Source organism: Gracilinanus agilis, chromosome 4, assembly GCF_016433145.1.
Source record: "Gracilinanus agilis isolate LMUSP501 chromosome 4, AgileGrace, whole genome shotgun sequence".
Taxonomy (NCBI): Eukaryota; Metazoa; Chordata; class Mammalia; order Didelphimorphia; family Didelphidae; genus Gracilinanus; species Gracilinanus agilis.
The window spans coordinates 359,563,106-359,581,255 of record NC_058133.1 but is presented as its reverse complement, the minus strand read 5'-3'; the positions used below and the strand labels follow the sequence as shown (position 1 = coordinate 359,581,255).

Sequence of the window (18,150 nt, the reverse complement as noted above, 5' to 3'; positions counted from 1 at the left end):
AGGAGAGGAAACATATAAGAAAAGCAACTGCTTGAACGCATGGGTCGGGGCGGACATGATTGAGGGTGTGGACTCGAAACTACCACACCAATGCAACCACCAACAATTGGGAAATTGGTCTTGATCAAGGACACATGACAAAACCAGTGGAAAAGTGCGTCGGCCATGGGTGGAGGGAGTGCGGGGGGTGAAGGGGAAAATAGGAGCATGAAACATGTAATCATGTTAAAAATGATTATTAATAAATGTTAAAAAAAAAAAGTTGTCTAGTCTAAACCCATCATTTTATAATTGTTAATCAGTCATCTCAGTCATGCCTGACTCTTTGGGTTCATTTATTTATTTTTAAGTTTTTTATTTTTTAATTTTTTGGAGTTGTGATATACGAGTCTGGATATACATGATGTGTCTGACTCATAATTTTGGAGTTTTCTTGGCAGAAGTACTGGAATGGTTTGCTATTTCCTTCTGCAGCTCCTTTTATAGATGGGGAAACGGAGGCAAAAAGCATTAAGCGACATGCCCAGAGTCACACAACTAGTATCTGAAGCCGAATTTAAGCTCAGAAAGATGAGTCTTCTTGACTCCAGGCCTAGCACTGTATCTACTGCACCTCTTAGTTGCCCCATTGCTTTTTATAATAATTAATAATGATACAATAGCAATTATTGTTTTATAATGGTTACTAATAATGATCATTATTGTTGGTTTGTAGTAGTTATTTATCATGATTATTTTATAATAGTTCATCATTATCACAATGACTAAATTTATATAGCCTTTACTATGTGCCAGGCTCTATGTTGAGTACTTTACAAGTAATTAATATCTCATTTGAGCCACGCAACAACCTTGGGAGGTAAGTTAGGCTATTATTATCCCCATCTTGCAGATGAGGAAACTGAGTCAAAACAATGATTAAATGACTTGTCCAGGGTCCCACAGCTAGATTTGACTCAGTTCTTTCTGATTCCATGGGGGGCTACTTCTGAATAGAGTCTCTAAAAGATTTTTCATATTTTTCATTAGTCTTCTTTTCAGAACTCCCCCCACTCCAACATGAGGTATAGGACTGGTATAATAAGACTTCAATGCCCCCTAACAACTTAGGTTGATGAAAAGCCATCATGGAGCCAAGGCCATAATAGATAAAAGTCAGTTTTCAGGTACTTCCAACATCCTTAGCCTTTATTAAGGGAATAACTCTAGATTAGCCAAAGGAGGCATTGAAGTGAATGATTTATCCCAGGGAGAAGCCAGGTCCAACATCCCACAGCCTCAGGGCAGAGCTTTCCCCCCTCTGGGGCCCTGAGTTTAGCCCAGTAATGAGCAGAGAGAAGGATGTCCTGGACTAAGGAAGCAGTGTCCAGGCAGTAGTAAGATTACTTGGGAATGACAGAACCTGAATTCAAATCAAGCCTTTCCTAGGAGATCATTGGTAGCTCGCTTCATTTCTCTGGGATTCAGTTTCTCCATCTCAAAAAAGAGAAGGCAAACTAGATCATCTTTAAGGTCCCCTAAAAATTCTAGCTTTCAATCCTACAATCTATGATCTCCATGGGCTGATCTATATAGAATGCAGCCAAATACACTCCCTGGGGGAGAACATGGGAGAAACACATTGTTCTCATTCAAGGCCCCTGACAAAGATCTCTTTCTCTTTCTTAACCTAGAGGGCTATGCTTAAACTTTTATTATTTTACTGCATAAGTTAGTTAGTTTGTTAGTTTACAGCAGGTTATGCAGAAGGCCACCATATCTATATATCTATATCTATATCTATCTATCTATCTATCTATCTATCTATCTGCTCTATCTGCTATTTGATGAGATCTAGAATCTTCAAGGGTGATTTATTGTTCCTGGTTCTTTATTTTTCTTTCTGATTTTTTCTTATGGACAAAGACAACTCTAATGAGGATGATTAAACAGGAGAAAGATTGTCATCTTGTTCCCAGTCCTGCCTAGCCTCCCTTTTTAGGGTCTCCTTTTCTAATCTTAGGATACCTTGCCTCTTCCTCTAGGTCCCCAGGGCAATCTTGCTGTCTTGTGGCTGCCTAGCTTCCTACCCTCCTGCCAATATGTCTACCTTTCCTGGAAAAGAACTGTATATTTCTGGCCTTTACTAACTTCCTCCCCTTTATCAAAATGTATCAGTCCTGTATCCTGTACACATAGGGCCTTTGTTCTCTGTTTTCCAAAGTAAGAGTAATTGGAGTACTCTGGAAAGAATACAGAATTTGGAGTCAGAAGACCTAGTTTTGTCACTTACTATCTGAGTGATCTTAGCAAGTCACATTGATTGTCTTCCTGGGCCTCATTTCCTATAACGGTAGAATAAAAAAGTTGTACTAGATAAACTTGAAGGTCCCTTCCAATTTGTAATCCTATCCTATTTGGGCATGCCGTGTTGCTAATGGCTACTAATGGATTCTAATGATTTGGTAAGTTATCCTCCCTAGTTAAATACATTTCCATTTTGAAAGGGGATTTTGACCAAAATGAGGGACTTGGATAGTAGGTCTCTTGGACTCATGGTAGATTTATTAAGGCAAGATATTTGGGAAGCTGGGAGTCCTTCAGAGCTCCTGAAATCCCTAATCCCACTACTGGAGCCAGCCGTGGATGAGTGGACCCAATCCAAGGCATTTAATAGATGTGACCCTGGATAAGTCATTTGAATACTTTCAGCCTCCGTTTTCTGAACAGTAATGTTATATATCCTACAGGGCAGTTGAGATCAAATGAGAATGGGTACAAAGCACTTTATAAATCTTGAAATGCCATATAAACATTAGTTGCTGTTATGACTCATCATGCTTTCATCTTGAGAAAGAATAATACATACTTCTAAAAATAATAGGGTAACAGCATACATCAATCAGTGCAAAGTTTGTTGGCATATTATTGGGGACAGCTCGGTGGCTCAATGGTTTGAGAGCCAGGTCTGGAGACAGGAGGTCTGAGGTTCAAATTGGACCTCAACTACTTCCTAGCTGTGTGACCCTGGGCAAGTCACTTAACCCCTATTCCCTAGCCCTTACCACTCTTCTACCTTAGAACCAATACACAGTATTGATTCTAAGATGGAAGGTAAGAGTTTTGAAAAAAACAAACAAACAAACAAAAACCAAAACCATATCATTAACTGTCATTCATTTATTCATTCAGTGAACAAAAATATCCAGGCAAATGTTTGCTGTTTACTTCCAGAAACACTAAGGAAACAGAACAGATGTCTGAGAAACTACCAAGTGCATCTCATTTTGGAGGCATTAAATTGGCTTGAAGAGTTAGTCTGTAGTGAGTGATTTTTTTAACCTGTGCCTTTTACACACAGAAGTTATTTAATAAATGTTTGTTAAATGAATTGAACTTAATTGGAGGTCAAGAATAATAAGGCTTTTAGAAATGCCCAAACCCCAAAAAGATGAGTGGGAGAGAGCCAATGGCAATTAAAATTCAATTCTATGTGTTTATAATAAAGATGCTCTGGGAGCGGCATCGTGCTAAGAGATGGCGGATACAAAGATGAAGTAGACTTGGCTCTTACTTGCAACGTTTGCAATCTACTACTCCAACATTATAGAATTAAGAATCATACATAGTATCACAGCTTTAGAGGTAGAAGAGACTAACTCCCTCATTTTCTCAGATGAGAAAACTGAGACCCAGAGAAATTAAGTAACTTGTCAAAGGTTACATAGCTAATAAATGTCTCCGACTGTATTTAATCCAAGGCTTCCTGACTCCTTTTCCTGAATTTGAATCCTACTTCAGACACTTAATAATTGTGTGACTCACTTAACCTCTTGTGTGCAAATCACTTAACCCCTTGCTTGACTCAGTTTCCTTAGTTGTAAAATGAAGACAATAACAGTACCTACCCTCCTTGGGTTGTTGTTCAAATTAAGTGAAATGGTATTTGTAACATGCCAAGCATAGTGCCTGGCACATAGTAGGTAGTATATAAAGGCTACCTATTATTAATTATAATTATCTCTCCTCTGTCTGAAAGTAGCTGAGTCAAAGGTCAGGGAGATGCTTAAAAAGTAAAATGTAAGAATATTGACCCTTAGGTATCATCTAGTTCAACCCCCTCCCTCCTTTTTTTACAGATGAGGAAACTGAGGCCCAGGAAGGTCGACTGCCTTGAATAATGTTATAAAGGTAGCAAGTGTCAGAGAGGCATTTGAACCCTGATCCTCTGCCCCCAGTGCTCTTTCTACTTTACTAGAATGCTTCCCTTATCATTCTGAACCACTTAGCTAAATTACTTTTCTTTTACAAAGTCTTTTGTCAATTAAAGTGATATTAGTTATTAACAATTTTTTCTTCATTTTTGTTTTCTATCTTGTTTTCAAAGCATCTTCCTTTCTGAGCTGGAATAAACCACTCATGGGGTTTGGTTTATATTCTAAGTTTACAGAACTGACCTTTGCCAAGAATGAAAATACAATAAAAACAACAATTAAGTACAACCCAACCCTTTTCATTCTTGTGGAAGTCTGGGGTTGGCAATGATGACAGACTTCTAAGCCAAAATTAAAGGCACTCATTCACAGAGCTTGCCCTTGGACAGATATTTAGGTTGTGGTTAATCAAAGTGAAGCAGGGTCATTCCGGCTACCTGAGGACAAACAGAATTCCACAGGCAGCCCCCCTTCCCACACTTATTCCAGCTGAAACACAGTGAGTTGTAATTTAAATAAAATTTTCTCTTTAAGGCTGTGATTACACCAGTCAAATACAATATTCATGAAGTTCTAAGCAAATTACCTTATTTGTCTGGTGCCTACATGGGCAAAAGTCTCTGATTTACATTTTTAAAACACTGAACTGTGTATTAAGCTGTTTTGGGTAGTGCTACTGTTCTTTTTGAAGGTTGGAAGGGAAAGTAAGAGAGAAAGGAAAAGAAGGATTTATCAGAAATTCATATCTTCACAGATAAGAAATATAGCAGAGATGGCATTTAAAGCTATCTAGGCCTGAGTAGAAGAGAGAGATAGAACTTCCTTCCCTCCCTTCTTTCCCACCTTGGTGTGATAATGAGATTAAATCTACCTTGCCCATTCTTAGACCTAATCACCAAAGTGTAAGCAACCCCACTTAATTCCCAAGTTGGGAAGTCTGTAACCCACAAGTGCAAGAGTGGGTGACGAATCAGAATTGACTGACTGCCCCCTGGGCAGTCCTAAGCAAAGCATCTGTTGTGATTGGACACGTAAACTAAGAGGAAGGCATAGGAAACGATGCAAAAGAAGTGCCTTTAAAAGGGAGTGACAACTTCCTGTAACTCTCTTCTTGTTCGTGTCTTGAACCTGAAGGAGCTCTGGCTGTCTGGCTGGGACTTTGGACATGGTGAGACTGCTCTTAAATCTCTCTCTTAGAATTACATGTGGTGAGTGCAAAAACTGGCTTTTCCTGGATTTCTCTGAAAGAACTCTCCTTTCAAAAGAGGCTTCATGACTGAAGTTTTTGCTTCATTCTTCCCTGGTCTTCGACCCTCGGGCCTCGGGCCTCAGTTCAAGGCTGAGCCTTTTCCTGACTGAGGACTAGTTAGTCCTGCCTGGGTTGAGCCAGGGGCTAGAGCAAATTATTTAGTGTGTTAGGTTCATTATCTTATCTTATCCTCTCTAATTTTCTTACTTTTTCTCTTTCTTCTCATTTGTAAATAAACTACCATAAAAGTCATTTTGACTTGAGGTTTCTTTCATTAGGAATTGATATTTATTCAATTCCTTGGTGACTAAAACTTTTAATATTCACCCAACAAAAACCTCCTTTTACCCTCTTACATTGGCCTCCTGCAACTCATCTAGGTTCTAGAGGTCCTGTGGTTATTTGTTCTTCATTTTCAAAGAAGACCAATGGCATCACAGGTGATGTCTTGACTTGTGCATGAATCAGATTTGTGAGACAGAAATGCACAAAGTTATCAGTCTCACTCTATCTTCCAGAGAATTTGAATTCAGGATGGCTAGTGATGGCGTAGGATACAGTGGATGACCTTGGCATCTTTGATGTCTAACTAAGCTCTAAGCACTCCATAGTACCTGCTTTAGTTACCTTCATGGCCATTAGAACAAACTATTCTCATCTGCCCATTCCATTGGGGAGGGGGGTGGCTAGAGAGAAAGAGGGAAGAAAACTTCATATGCTTGGGGTGGATACCCCACTAACTCACTAATGGGTTTGAGACTTGTTGGTTAACCTCAACCTGGTTTAGCCTATTTGCTGAGATAGTTTACCAAGATACGGCTTCTGTGTACACTTCAGCTTCTCAGAGCCACAATTACAAGCTGAGTGGCAGGTAGGAACCAAAGATGGATGGGCAGCTCTGAAAAGGATGTGACAAACCCTCACCCAAGAGACCTCAGTTCTCCTTGAACATCTATACTTCCCAACAAATTCCAATGAAGAACCTATTGCAAGTGCCTCTGTCTGGCACATCCTTCCCCCCAACCTTTCTGCCAATATCCCTTCCTAGCTGGACTCTAACCCAGTGATCATTATTTTGCTTTCTGAGGTTGAGTAGATAAAGTTTAAATCCTTCCCCACTTGACATTCCTCCAAAATACTTGAAAACAGCAGGCATGAGTCTCTCTGCTCTCAGGTTTCACTTTTTTAGGATAAACATTCTTGGTTCCTTCATTTGAGTCACATATAGTGTGATCTCAAAACTCATTATTATCTACTTCAAATCAACAAGTCAATAGCATATATTAACTGCTGACCACTTGCCAGGCCCTGTGTTAAGTCCTGGAGATAAACTACAAGAAAAAACAAACAAAAACATGACTAGGAGCTCATATTCTAATGGTGAAAGACAACACAGAAAAATGAACAGAAAAAGGGAAGAGAGTACTGGGTGGGCACAGAGGCATCTGTGCTAAAACCAAAATGAAGGATGGATAATCAGGACTCTTCCTCAAAATGGAGGTTCCTGGAAAATAATGGAAAAGGAGGCCAGGGAGTAGAAAGAAGATGTAGTTGAAATCACTTCTAAAACAACAAATAAAGAAAAGAACAATTCTTATCATAGGAGAGGAGGAGAAATCAGGGTGAGTCCTTGTAAGAGAGACTATTTGGAGAGGGAATTTTGAGGGGAGCAATTTGATTTAAACATACTTTAAAGTCATACTTTTCCAATTTTGCTAAGATGGGTTCTTCCTGGATCGTCACCTAGTAAGTACCCTTCCAGGAGCAGAAATCACTAAAACAGTATTTACATTACTTACGGGATAAGGTGTCTCACGGCTGTGTCGAACTGTAGAAACATAACTTCTCTTCTGATCATCAGTGACTGGGCTACTTGGTTGGGATCTTGGGGGCTCTGAAGACTGTCAATCATTCTCTGTACATCTCTAAGTTCAGCCCCTGGAGAACCCATAATAAATAATAATTTTATTAAAAACAAATAATAAAAACACAAATAAATAATGATTAATGAAATAATCCATAAGTAATAAATAATAACATTGACAATATATAATCTCTCACATGTAGCTAGTACTTCATGATTTATGGATGCCCTCCCCCATCTAGACTCTTCCAAGCCATATTGTGATGTACAAATTATTGTCAAGCTCAGTTTTACAAAAAGGGAAAAGAAAGGCTCAGGGAGGTGAGACAACTTGCCAAACAAGGTAGAACACATAAGTAGAAAGGTTAAGGACAACTGTCTAGGTTCAACTCCAAGTGCTGGGGGTCTTTGATGAATATTACTTACTATTTGTATCCACCTTGCTACTTGACCTCGTCCCTATGTCTCATACTAATTTTTCACCCAAAGAACCATTCCTTCTATTTTTTCCCTCTCAATTGCTCTCCCAGCTGCTACCCCCAAACTATCTTTCAAACAAAAAATCTCCCCAAACTTGCGTTAATCACATTTTGTACAAGGCCAGCAAATTGTGTGTTCTAGAAGCCAGACCCTGATTTTTCTTTTCCTTCCTTCCACCTCCTATAAGACAGAAACTTGCTTCCCTTTATGTTACAACAGGAACAAGCTGTAGAGAAAATGACAACAATGGGAGGATTTATAAGGCTCTAGCCCTGGGCCTAGGGAAAAAAAGAAACCTGAGGAACTGGTGGTTACAGGCCTCCTTTCTTAAAGTCTCTGAGAATTTTTAATTTATCATCATCATTCCTATTGTTTGTTGCTTTCTCAGGGTAATGCCAATAAGAAAATCAAGATCAGAGGAAACCTTAAAAGTTTTAAGGTTTTAAAAGACTCACTTTTCAGTCTCAGGGGATCCAAATTTTCTGATCCATCTTCAAGGGCTAAAGAAGAGGAAAGGCAGCCCCAGGCATACGCACAGTACAAAAGAGTATCTCAAAATCAAAAAACAAACCATCATTGCCTCTCTTTCTGGATAGTGTCTGACCATAATAAAGGCGCTGTGCAAGAGACCTGATTTGCCTACTCTCACCTTGGGGAAACGGTGGGAATGAGAAAGTTTCTGCCAGTAAATTTTGTAAGAGTCTTTAGTTAGTTTCCAGATAATAAAGGAGAAGCCTGATATTATGGAAAGTACCCTGGCTGGAGAGGTAGGGGAACTAGGCGCAAGTCCCACTTCTAATGCTCACTACCCATGTGGCCTTGGGAAAAGTCACTTAACATCCAGGGAAGTTTCCTTAGAGTTGCACTAGACACTCTCTATAGTCTTAGGCTTAGGAGCTTTTTAAGTCTATGAAGGATCTTAGGAATATGAAGGGTATGGAATAACCTGGTGCAAAGGTTCTTAGCCTTAAGTCCATTAGAGTCCATGGATAGATTTCATGAGGTCATTGAACTCAAATGGAAAAACAGAAACACACACACATATACATATTTGCCTGATTTGATGTTAGCAACAGTGCACGTTCATGGCTATGTCTAGTAAGAAAAAAAGAAAAGATGCTATGTTACAAGGTTGTGGAGCACCTGGTATCCTACTGGCATGGGCTTTAGGGTTTCCTGTGGATACCCCCAAACCCCAGAGGTATCTCAGGTCAAAAGGTATACAAGGAATTCCTCTTCTTACATTCCTATAGTGTGGGCTGAAGGAAGGTGACTTTGAACAACATAAACCCTATGCTGAGAGAGGTACTCCTTTTGGCCTCTCCCTTTAGCTTTTCAATGAGCACAGACAGCTATCTTCTTCCCAGTTTGCTTCTGATAAGCATCCATTTGTATCTCAGATATCTAATCATTCCCTGAACTGAGCAGTTCACCCCCCTTTGTCTTCAAGGAATAACACATCACCCCATCAGCCCATCTCTGATCACATAGTCCCTGCTGTCAAAAGGATATAAGAATGCCAAACCCCATCTCTTCGAGGAGGCAGTGTTTTACCTGCACCTTCTTCCTGGCCATTCAATTCCCTTCAACTTGCATTCAACTTAATAAATTTCTCTTTTTTTTAAGATAACCATCGAAGCCCCTCATTCTTGAGGGAAGCATCCTTCCTGGCCCAAGTTAATCACTAGCTCTCCCACAACACTACTAGGTGCTTCACTGGTCTTGTTCACCCTGCTGTTACAAAGTGCTCCCTGTGTATTTGTTGCATACAGTATTTTCATTATTTGACTTTAAAATTAAAATTTTATGTTGCAATCATGCCCCCAAAGCATCATTTAATCTTTTGGGCTATAAATTGATGTAAAGACCTTGCCAGTCTTGGCTTCTGACAATACCAGCTAAAGTCCCAGAAACTTTCCCCTTGGTTTTTAGAAGGCAGTCAAGGTTTAGAAGTTTACAGCAGTGTAGTATGATAACCCTGTTTTATGAAACCCCACATTTACCTTTGTCCCATGGGAATTTGCCTTCTAGAAACTCTCTGACTGACTCTTGTCCCAAAGTGAACAATAGGCCATCGAGCATCCTGGAGAGAAGTGGTGGATGTAGTCAAATCTTAGGTATCCCTTTTTATCTTCTTAGTTTCTTTCATTATAGTTAGGGCTCTCCCAGGTACCTCTTTCCCAAGCTCTATGTAACCAGTCCATGGTTTTTCTTTTACTCCATAAGGTATAAATAGTACACCAAGTTCTGAAAATTCTCATTCTTGGTATATTTTCCTGTAGACATTGCTCCTAGGTTCTCTGAGCTGGGGAGCTCTGTGTGGTGTTTCGAATGTGTGTATGATTCTATGTGGGGGCCACAAGAGCACTGTTTCCCTTTTTCTGATTAAAGATGTATTTTTTTGTAACTGCTTTGGCGGTTCTGTGTTTTTTCAGATTGACAAATACAATATCCTCACACTGCCATCTGACACAGTGGAAGGTAAGATTCAGGTTAAAAAATGTTTTCAAGTTAAGAATCTTATTTGCTGTACAGTATTTATGGTAGTGCAGATTTCATGTATTATGAAAAGAATATTGTCTGAAATCAATATTTATTTTTCTTGGGATGTTAGCACAAAAAGCCATAGAATTCTAGGGAATTCCTAGAAAGAAAAATATTTGGCACGTTACCAATTTTATCTTGGGTACTGTGTTTTATGGGTTATTTCATGGTCACTGTGTTAGGAAAAGTAAATGTTATCAAAATGCTATCAGCTATTGTTCAAAGGAATTATATGCAGAAAAAGTGTACTTTCAGTAGTCTCTAGAGAAAGATTAGTTTTTTGGTGATTGCAGGAATCGAACTCCCTATTTCTCATAGGTTCCAGGTATCAGTATTTGTTTTTTTTTGACTTCTACAACTTTTTCTAGGAACATCTCCCCTGCAAAAGTTGAGGGATTGACTGTGAATATATGTGTGTGTGTGTGTGTGTGTGTGTAAACTAGTCTCTAGAATTTAGCATTTGTAAGATTTAAATTAATATCAATAACTCCAACTATTACATTTTATAAGATTTATTAGTAATCACTTGAAGTAGAAGAAATAAAAACTAGAAGAACAAAGCTTTCCATTATGAATTTTTTAAAAACTCATCATTCTGAAAGGGGTCCTTGGCTTTACCAGGCTTTATTATGACACAAAAAAGAATTTAGAACCCACATATTAGTGTCAATTTAATATCTTCATTAAGCTGCACATTCACCATGACTGAGTTGAAGGAACAAATAAACAGAGCAGAGCAGGGTATATCTGTGTCTTTGTTGGGGAACTTTGGGATGAGGCAGAGTATAAAACTGTGGAAGAAGAAAATGGGGGAGAAATTGTATATACCTGAGTGTTGGGGGCAGAGTTGGAGTTGTGCTTGCGGGGGACCAATACCTAAGGCTGAAGCAAAATTATAGCAATGCTCAACATTTTAATCAGCTAACTAAAAAGGGGATTAAAGTCTTCTTAACTTTGTTTCTTGGGAGAGGATTTGTGGAAACTAATTGTCATATTGAAGTTCACAATGCCCTGTCTCTCAATGATGACCTTTTCTTTCATCTTGGCCTCAGTTCTGGGCTTCCTATATTGATGATAGCATTATCTCCACTTTAGGACCAGAAGAGGGCCAGCACAAATGGGCTCTCATTGTCAGGGTGTCTCTTCTTTGTTCCTTCCCTCCATTTGGCACAGGTACCAAACAGGAATGCAAAATAATTTTAGTGCGCCATTTTGATTCAAGGAAAGTCAATAGCCAAAACAATTTGAATTTGACTTCTCCCCCTGTCTTCTCAAGAGACTAAAAACAATTCAGCCACATTCTTAACCTTTTCATGACTCCATGATCTCACTAGCTCTTAAGAGATATTTCTACAAAAAGGGGAGTGATTGATATATGAGCTATGTGAATGGGGATGAGAGAAGATGGAAATTCTTTTCATCAAGCAAGGCCATAAGAGAAAGCATATTCTCACACATGTATAGCCCAAACATTTTATGCTTCATTTGTCTTATAGTGTTCCAAAATCATAAGCATGATGTGTTAGATGTTTAGCTTTCAATGCCTTCCTGGGTTTCTTTAAGTGGATGTTACACATACACTCTCCTTCTAGAGCCCAATTCTATCTTGAGTTGTACCTGGTCTTCAAACAAAGCTGCTAACTTAGAGGAAAGAAGAAAATACAGCAGGAAGTTTGTCATGTCTTCTAAGAATTGATTTGAATTCAACAATAAGCATTTATTAAATGCCAACTCTGTGCCAGGCACTGTGAGAACACAAAGATGGAAGCAAGAGTCCCAGCCCTCAAATAGTTCAAGAAATACTGGGGAGATACATGGCTTTCCTTGCACGTGAAAAAGCAAATACAAAGTAATTTGAGGGAGGAGAAAGCATCAAAAATCAAGGATTGGGGCAGAGAGTAGGGAGTCAAGAAGACTTCACCAGAGGAGGTGGTACCTGGGATAGAAGGTAAGCTCCTTGAGGACAGGCAACTGTTTCATTTTTGTCTTTGTATCCCCAGCATACTGCTAGCACAATACCTGGCCTAAAGACACATGCTTAGTGACTCCTATTGATTGATTGATTGTTTAAAGGAGCCTTAAAGGAAGATAATGAATTCTGAGAAGCACAGACAAATTCATGGAGGCAGGACATAGAATGCCAAGTTCAATAGACAGCTAGCTTTACCATCTGACTGAAACATAGAACATATGAAGAGGAATGAGGTTAAATGGGACTGGGCAAGGCAGGATGGTGCCATGTGGTAAAGTCCCTTGAAAGCCAGGTTGAGGAATTTGCATGTTTTACTTTGGTAAGGTTGGTGGAACTGAAATACTATTAAAGGACACACATTCTAAAAATGTTAATTATAATTGCAGCAATACATTGACATTTACAGAGTACTTTATAGGTGACAGGGTACATTCATCTACATTTTCTAGTTTGGTCCTCACAGCATCCCTCTGAGACAGGCCTATATTTTAAACTTATTTTATCATTGAGAAAAATGAGGCTTAGAGAAATTAAATGCCTTGTATGTAGTCATTTAAATTGTCAGGAGGAGAGCCCAGACTTGGACTCAGATCTTGAGACTCTCAATCCCAATATTCTCTGTGTTATACTGAACTGTATTCTACCCTGAAGGCAGAAAATTCCATTTCTTTGACCTCAAATAGCTCTGAAATTGATTAAAGGAGGCATATGCATTTACATATAGACTGACATGGCTACTTTTCCATCTTAAAGTAATAAAAGTTATTTTATAATCTTGATGTGCTATTATTTCCCTCCACCTAAACCATTCCAGAAGTAGAGTCAACATCTTTTTTTATTTAATTATCTTGCAATTTGGCCTTTTGAGCATCATACATTCTCTACTGGTTTTCAGGAAAGCTAAACACACAAAGTTGTACCCCTTCTTCCTAGGAAGCTCATTTCTGAACATCTCTGGTGATAAAGGCATGTACTTCTAATTGAGAAGCTAGTAAAATCTGGGCCGTCTGTGTATGAATAGTTTTTAATTTTTAAAAGTAAATTTAAATTTTGTTTTTATATCACTGACATTTACCACTTTATCCTTCCCTTTGTGCTCTCTGAAACTTTCTATTGTTAAGCATACAAAGTAGAAGAAATACATAAATTTGTTCATTAGCATCTAAGCTCCCTGTAAAACTCATCCCCCTCTATAATTCCAAATAAATCCCCCATTCCAACTAAACTAGTTATTCGTTATTCCTTGAACTTTGCCCCTGCTTCTCCACCTGTCTTTATTTCCACTTCACTTATCTCAGTTCTCTCTCTTCCAAAGTCTTCCTGAGAGACTCTGCACTAAACAAGGAAGGCAAGAAAGTTTCACACCTGCCTATAGTTGTTAGTGATTTAGGCAATAAAAGAGCTTCAAGGCATTTTCTTGACAGGTAATCATTGGCGGATATGATGGTACTGGATATAGTCCCTATATATTTGTGATGGAGTTTGCCAAGGATGGCGAGAGAATGTGAGTGGACAATCGGAATTGTCGTCTGAGTAACTGTGTTAATGCAGTGAGTATTGGTGGGGAGGCATTAAGATACAGGAGGGGTGTTTGGCTCAACTCAGAGGATCTGGTTTTGAAACTTTCTACCTGTATGCTCTTAAGCAAGCCTAACTTCCCTGGGCCTCAGTTTCCTCCCCTGTAAAATGAGGGAGCTAGACTAAGTGACCTCTATGCAGGAGTGTGCTGGAGCCAGCTCAAACTGGCTTGCAAGTAATGGTTAAATTTTAAGTATATGAGCATTTATACCTCAGAAATGAACAAACACTACAGTTTAGGGCTTGGTTTATTATTGATTGTCTAGAGTTAAGAACCTGTTAACTATGCAGATTAAACTTAAAAGTATGTCATGTATACATTTTTTTCCAGGCAGTTGTTAAACATTTACTGGTTATACGACAGGGCTCTAAGGTTCCAGCAGAATCTATGAAACTATGAGACAGAAAGTAAGTTTGATTGTGTTAGGTTTATAGTTGAGTCCTAGTGCGGTGTTATTGCCTTGGTTTTACCTTTTGGGTGGGTCTTGATTTAGAAGAAATGGTTACTGGAACTGGATGGAAGCTGTCATGGATTTGGTGCTTTGAGGTCTGAGATTGTGGACTATTCTGGGAGACCCTGAGACCTTCATATACAGCAACAGAAGCATAATGATGACACGATCCTAAATTAGACTTCATTTAACTGGCACAATGTGGAGCCTCTAGCAGTGTTTTTTATGGAGCAAGAGAGAGTTCATGCAAATCTAGACTTTAAAGATTGGGAGCAGTGTGTATGTATAAAAAGACCTGAAACATTTGGTCAAGCTTCATGATTCAGGGGAAAGAGTTCAATGGCTTGGGGTCAACTAGGTGGCTCACTGGATTGAGCACCAGGCCTAAGACATGGAAGATCCTGGATTCAAATCTGACCCCAGATACTTCTTTGCAGGGTGACCCTAGGCAAGTCATTTACCACCACCCCCCCGCATTTCCTAGCCCTTAGAACCAATGGAACCAATTGGAACCAATACACGGTATTGATTCTAAGACGGAAGATAAGATTTTTTGGGGAAAAAAGAGTGCACTGGCTTTGGAGTCAAAGGTTCTCATTTCAAATATAATTTTGGACACTTACTACCTATGGGATTTTGAATAAGTTCTCTTCCCTGTGCTTCAATTTTCTCATCCGTAAAATGTGAGAATTGGACTAGATGCCCCTCTAAGGTTACCTTCGGTCCAGAAACTTGTTTGAAAATATATTTTGAGGGCTATATTTAAGTATAATGATTTCCTTTGTAATCCTATGCATTTTATTTCATGCATCTACAAACATTCTGAGAAGGCAGCCCATAGACTTTACGAGACTGCCAGAGGAGCCCGTGACACAAAGATGGTGAAGAACCTTTGCTCTGGATCTATGGCATTGTTTCCTGGATGAGTCTTTCCCTCTCCCTTAAGCCTGCCTTGATTTCTCTCACTTCTCAATTTCTACAACATTTACTATTTGTAGTCTTTAGTTTTGGGTTGGTTATCTTGTTACATGTTTGTCCTCTTCAATCCCACTTTTATTAACAATTCCCTAGAGAAGATGAGAATGAAAGACACGTGTGTTTGCCTTCTCTTCCAGACTCCATCTAAACTTCCATTATTAACCTTTGGTAACCACTCAGGGTCTGCCTCCAACAGATCACCCATAGAAATGAACAGTTAGATTTCTACTGACAAATTACTTTGTGATATTACCAGTTATATTTCTACTGGCCTGACCCCATCACTTGAGGTAGACAAACATAGTATTCTATTCATGCATACAGCTCTTTTCATCAGAGCTATTTGAAATCATGTATATTATATTTTTATTTTCAGAAGTAGTGTGATATAATAGGAAGAGCATTTAAGAGTGTCAAGAATTGGGGCAGCTAAATAGCTCAGTGCATAGAAAGCCAGACCTGGAGACAGAAGGTCCTGGATTAAAATCTAGCCTCAGATTCCTAGCTATGTGACCCTGGGCAAGTCACTTTACCCTGTTTGCCTAGCCCTTGCCACTCTTCTGCCTTGAAACTGATCTTTACTATCAAGTCTAAAACAGAAGGGAAGGGTTTAAAAAAAAGAAAGAAAAATGTCAGAGTGCATCCCATTTGGAGTTCCACCATATGTTTCAGTTGGAAAACATGACTCAGAGGATCTGAGTTCAAATCTTGATTTTTCCACTTATTATTTGTGTGACCTTAGGCAAGTTGTGTGTCTCAATGGCAAACACAATAATAACATTATAAAATTAACAAAGGGGCAAGGATCTAAAAGCATATTGGATTTGGGGCTTTATTTGTGTTTCAAAACAGAATTATGAATAATTTTTAAAAAAGTTTTTGCCTCTCTACTGATTCTGTTCTATCTCCTAAATTTGTTTGGCTTCTGGGCAGTACCAATACCTCCTCCATAGTACAAGGCATCTTCTCCTCCTCTACATTTACTCATGTTCTTGCCTTTTCTCCACATCTGTACTCCCATTTATGACTCCCCACAATGCTAAGCTAGCAGAATACAAGAACCGTATTCTGCAGCCAACTCAGAGTTCTTTCATAAACACAGATTTCATAAATCACTAGCCTAAAGGGAATAGAAAGAGAATACATTTAAATTTACCATTACTTCAATTTAAAAACTGCCTCATTTCCTCTGAGCCACTCCACCCCTCAAACCCCAATTATATTTCTCTTAAATCCAATTGTAAAATTCTATTCCTTTTAAATCTATGGTAAAAAATAATTTGGACAACCATCAAATCAAGGTATATACATGAGAAAATTCTCATTTTTGAGAAGGAGAAATATAGGATGATAGCAGGGATGGTGGGGTTTAGGGAGAGTTGTTGTTTTTCCTTGGGGTCTTGGGGATTCGTGGGCATGTTTGTAAGCTGCAGGGGTAGAACCAGTACATAAAGAAAGATTGTAGATGAGAGAGAGAGAGAGAGAGAGAGAGAGAGAGAGAGAGAGAGAGAGAGAGAGAGAGAGAGAGAGAGAGAGAGAGAGAGGATGATAGGGAGAGAGAGTAAATCAGCTGGCAAAGACAGGAGGGGATAAGATCAAGATTATATGTAAAAGGCTTGGTCTTGGCAAGGAGAAGGATTATCCATCAATCACTAGAGAAAACAAGAAAATGTCAGAGTTATGATGATGGACTCTGAGAGGATGAGGATGGAGAGAAGAGGAAGTTCTCATTGAATGGCCTCCATGTATTTTAGTAAGGTTTTCACACAAGGATTTCAAGTAGCAGGAAGAGGTATGATGGGAAGTTATAGAAAGAAGAGAAGGTTTGGAATAACCAATCTGTAGAGTAAGATAGAAAATCAATTTAGATGTAACAAAAGTATTGCCTTGCTGCACTCAGGGTACAAGTGTTATAGGAATATGGGGCACAAGATTAGAAAATATAAATTTATAGTGCACCCAGGACGATATTATTATATGACTTCTTCTAGTTCTGGAGAATAGGAGGAGAAAGATAGTAGGAGTAATCCAAGGTTGGGGTTTCATAAGCTGTGATTGGCAATGGGACATTTGAGAATAAAGAATAGTCTTTAATATAATAATATGTAATATTATTACATATATCAATATAATAATAATAATAATAAATTTAAAGGGCAGCTAGGTGGTAGTGGATAGAGTACCAGGCCTGGAGTCAGGAAGATTTGTCTTCCTGAGTTAAAATCTGGTGTTACATACTACCTAGCTGGGTGAACCTGGGCAAGTCACTTAACCCTGTTTGACTCAGTTTCCTCATCTGTAAAATGCTCTGGAAAAGAAAATGACAAACCACTTCTGTACCTTTGCCAAGAAAACTTCAAATGGGGTCATGAAGAATAGGATATAACTGTAAGCAACTGAACAACAACAGAAGAGTCAAACTGGTTAACCAATGGGTCAAGATTGGGAAGAGAAAAAAGGGTACTCCAGATAGAGCAAACATGAGTCATGGTTTGGGAAAGTTTTAAAAGGTTGGAGGGATTGCAGTGGAGACATTGGGAGGAGTGAGGTATAAGGAGAGATAGAAGATAGCACATTGTGATTGAATAAGGAATTTCAGAACTCCAGAAAATGGAGTGACCTTTAAGATACTTTCTGGCTCTAAATCTATCATCATTAATTTAGCTCTCAGAATGGAACCTCACTGGAACAGTGAAAACTAAAAGTAATTCTATTAGACTATTTTTATTATGAATTTAACTATCAGTAAAGACAAATAATTCAATAGAACCCAAATGAATTTTAAAAACAACAAACAGGCCAAAAAAAAAAAAAGCTTTTGTTCTGAGTTCTTTAAAGGT

At 38.7% G+C, this 18,150-nt stretch overlaps 1 protein-coding gene across 1 annotated transcript in view; it reads right to left on the bottom strand.

The window, feature by feature from the left end:
* LOC123246558 overlaps positions 1-18,150 on the bottom strand; it is a 228,958-nt gene that overhangs the window by 78,866 nt on the left and 131,942 nt on the right. The window contains exon 30 of the mRNA XM_044675405.1: positions 7,242-7,380. Coding sequence (XP_044531340.1) covers positions 7,242-7,380 — 139 coding nt within the window. The remainder of the gene's footprint in view (positions 1-7,241; positions 7,381-18,150) is intronic.